At 67.8% G+C, this 3057-nt stretch overlaps 1 protein-coding gene across 1 annotated transcript; it reads right to left on the bottom strand.

The window, feature by feature from the left end:
• Positions 1-454: 454 nt before the first annotated feature.
• LOC113408278 (thymidine phosphorylase-like) lies at positions 455-2436 on the bottom strand (the record flags this gene model as incomplete). The annotated part of the gene is made up of 4 exons (XM_026661459.1): positions 455-573; positions 1183-1312; positions 1755-1853; positions 2234-2436. Coding segments are annotated over 4 exons (551 nt in total), but the record flags the coding sequence as incomplete, so codon positions are not given.
• Positions 2437-3057: the final 621 nt, after the last annotated feature.

Raw genomic sequence — 3057 nt, 5'->3', positions numbered from 1 at the left:
GAGGGGCAGCTCCCACCCTGCGTCACCATCTCACAGGGGCTGCAGACCGTGCTGCTGGCTCATGGTCCCAGCACCCCTCCCTTCCTGCCCGGCCCCGCCTGGCCTCCCCCTCCTGCTGCTCATGGCAGACGGCTCCCCGGGAAGAACACAGACCTTCCTCTGGGGGTTGTCTTGGAGTGACAGGCACGTCCCAGCTCCCCTTGTGCCAGGGCACAGGCTGCCCGCCCCTGTGGCACAAGCATGGGAACCGGGCACTGCTCCCGGTGTCAGGGACCTGCGGGAGGCCTCTAGCCCCATAGAGAGAGGGCAGGGGAGGCCAGTCAGCACAGGGATGGTGGGGGGGCAGGAGGCCCCTGCAGGCAGAGTAGGGAGGGACCAGGCCACTTGGGGCTCCTGGGGTGGGTGGGGATGGCTGTGCCCCCTCCCCCAGGGTTGTCGGGTCTGGGCCGCTCACCAGGCTCTGGGCCAGGGTCCGGGCGCTGTCCAGACTGGTGTAGAGGGCAGCGCTGCCGAACTTCACGTCCAGCACCAGGGCCGAGACCTTCTCTGCTGCCTTCTTGCTCAGAATGGAAGCTGCAGAGCCAGAGGGAGCCGGCTCAGAGATGGGGAGTCCTGGGCACCTCCCTTGCTGGGGCAGGGCGCTGCTGGCACAGCCGCCTCGGCTCAGCTCCTGTCGGAGGGATCCCGCGGGCAAGGCTGGGCCCTGTGCCAGGAGCTTGCTGCTCCGGGGACTGCTGCAACGCCCTGCCTTGATTTCCGCTCCCCCAAATCCCTGGCACCCTCCGCTGGCCGACCCGCTGCTGGGCAGCGACGCCACGCATGGCACAAGGAGTGAGCTCCTCGCTCTGAGCCAGCCCAAGGGGAAGGAGGTCACACCGGGGCTGATGGAGGCTGGACTTTGGGGTGAGAGGTCAGCTCTCTTCTCTCCGAACGTGGCAGCCTTCTGGGTCCCCCAGGGCCCTCACCATTCCCAGCCCCCACTCCCCGGATCTCAGACATCGCTGACCGGGTGCAGAGCGCTGGCTCCCACTGCCCCTTGCGGGCTCTGCCACCCCAAGGGGGCAGCCTCAGTGTGGATTCCAGGGACGCCTGCCCCCTCGGTGCCACCCCACTTTCCTCCGCCCCCTGCCATGGCCCCGGGGAGGCAGCCAGGCAGCGGCACAGGGGCAGCTGCCATGGTACCTGTGATGAGGGGCAGGCTGTCGACGGTGGCCGTGACGTCCCGCAGGGCGTAGAGCACCTTGTCCGCCGGGACCAGCTCCTCGCTTTGCCCCACGATGCAGCACCCCACCTGTTCCAGGATGCACCTCATCTGCAGGAGCGGGGAGAGGCCATCAGTGTGTGACCCCATGTGCCCCCTAGAGCCAGGTGCGGCCAGTTACCCCAGCAGGGCCCTTTCTGGGCAACAGCCAAGTGCAAAGCAGCTGGCTTGTGCCAGGAGGTGGGCAGAGCCCGGCCGTCCACCCCCGGTGATGGGCAGAGGCACTGGGTGCAGGATGCCCAGCTGTCTGAGGCTCAGTGAGAAACCTGGATGAGGGGAGCGCCAAGGCACTGATTGGCTCTCCCCCGGCTCAGGTCTCCCCCTGCCTCCATCAGATGCCCCTTTCATGTGCTGAGCCCCTATGGGCTTGCTCTGTGCCCCCTCCCATTGTTCCAGAGGCAGGGGGCACTGGATTGGGGGCAGCACAATACCAGGCAGGCCCTCGGGTCTCCCTCCCCTGGCACCGACCCAGCCCCTGCGGCGGCCCCCTCACCTGCTCGGGGCTCTGAGAGACGTTGAACCCCGGCACGGACTCCAGCTTGTCCAGCGTGCCCCCGGTATGGCCCAGTCCCCGGCCACTGATCATGGGCACCTGGCGGGGAAGGAGAAGGCCACAGGCCCTGGTGAGAGGCAGCTAGGCAGGGCAGATGTGGAGGGATGATCCCCTTGGTGCCGAAGGGAACCCACACCGGGCAGAGACTCTGCCAGGGCCCCCATCTCTGCTGGCAGCCGCGCAATGGCAGACCCAGGCCAGCAGCAGGGCACCTGGGTGTACCCACTATCACGCTGCCAGCCCCACCTGCTGGGAGACACAGGCCTCTCCTGGTTCCCAGCACACCCGCTTTCATCTCCACCCTTCCAGGCATGGCTATGGGCTAGGGGACCCGGGCAGGAGCTTGGGGTCTCCCTGAACACCCAGGCCCCACTCAAACCTCTGCCCAGGGAGCAGAGACTGCCGGGCCTGGCACTCACCTTACAGCCGCAGGCAGCCAGGGCCGGGGCCAGGGGCAGGCTGACCTTGTCTCCCACGCCCCCCGTGGAATGTTTGTCGACCAGGAGCCTCTGCCAGCTGTCGGGCCACTCCAGGACCCTTCCCGACACCGCCATCTCCCGGGTCAGAGTCAGCGTCTCGTCCGGATCCATGCCCCGCAGCCGGATGGCCATCAGCATGGCCCCTGGGGGACAGAGCCAGGGCTGAGTACCAGGGGATGGTGGCAGAGCTCCAGGGGATGGGCAGTGCCATGCTGGAGCCAGCACTGGTGGGGGCTGGGCAGGGTGTGATGGTCCAGAGTCACACAGCTCTGGGAATGGGCAGGCTGGGGTGTGTTGTGGGGAGGGGATGGGCGGGAGCCGCAGCCCCTGGGGTGGGCTCTCCCTACCCACCCCACCCTGCCCCCACCCAGGGGAGCAATTAACTCCAGGCACTTTGAGGCCTCCTGCCCTGGACAGAACCGGCCAATCGCTGGGTCGGGGCCAAAGCAGAGGGGGCTCCCCTAGGATCCACACCCAGCTCGGCCTGGGAGCTCATTTCTCAGCTCAGAGCAGAGATCCTCAGAGGTCCTCACCCCCCAGGGAACTGGGACAAGCAAGGTCACCACCAGGTGTGCTGTCCCCTGGGTCCCTCATCTTCCCAGGACCTAACCCCTGTTCCCCATCCCGCCAGGGACCCGCCTGCCCCCGGGTCCCCCATCCCCCCAGGACCTAACCCCTGTTCCCCATCCCGCCAGGGACCCGCCTGCCCTCTGGGTTCCCCTCCCCCCAGGACCTAACCCCTGTTCCCCATCCCGCCAGGGACC

The sequence above is a fragment of the Terrapene carolina genome, unplaced genomic scaffold, assembly GCF_002925995.2.
Source record: "Terrapene carolina triunguis isolate 2854851 unplaced genomic scaffold, T_m_triunguis-2.0 Scaffold5532, whole genome shotgun sequence".
In the NCBI taxonomy this organism is placed as follows: Eukaryota; Metazoa; Chordata; order Testudines; family Emydidae; genus Terrapene; species Terrapene triunguis.
Note: the sequence above shows the minus strand (reverse complement) of the source record. Positions and strands in the feature narration are given on the sequence as shown.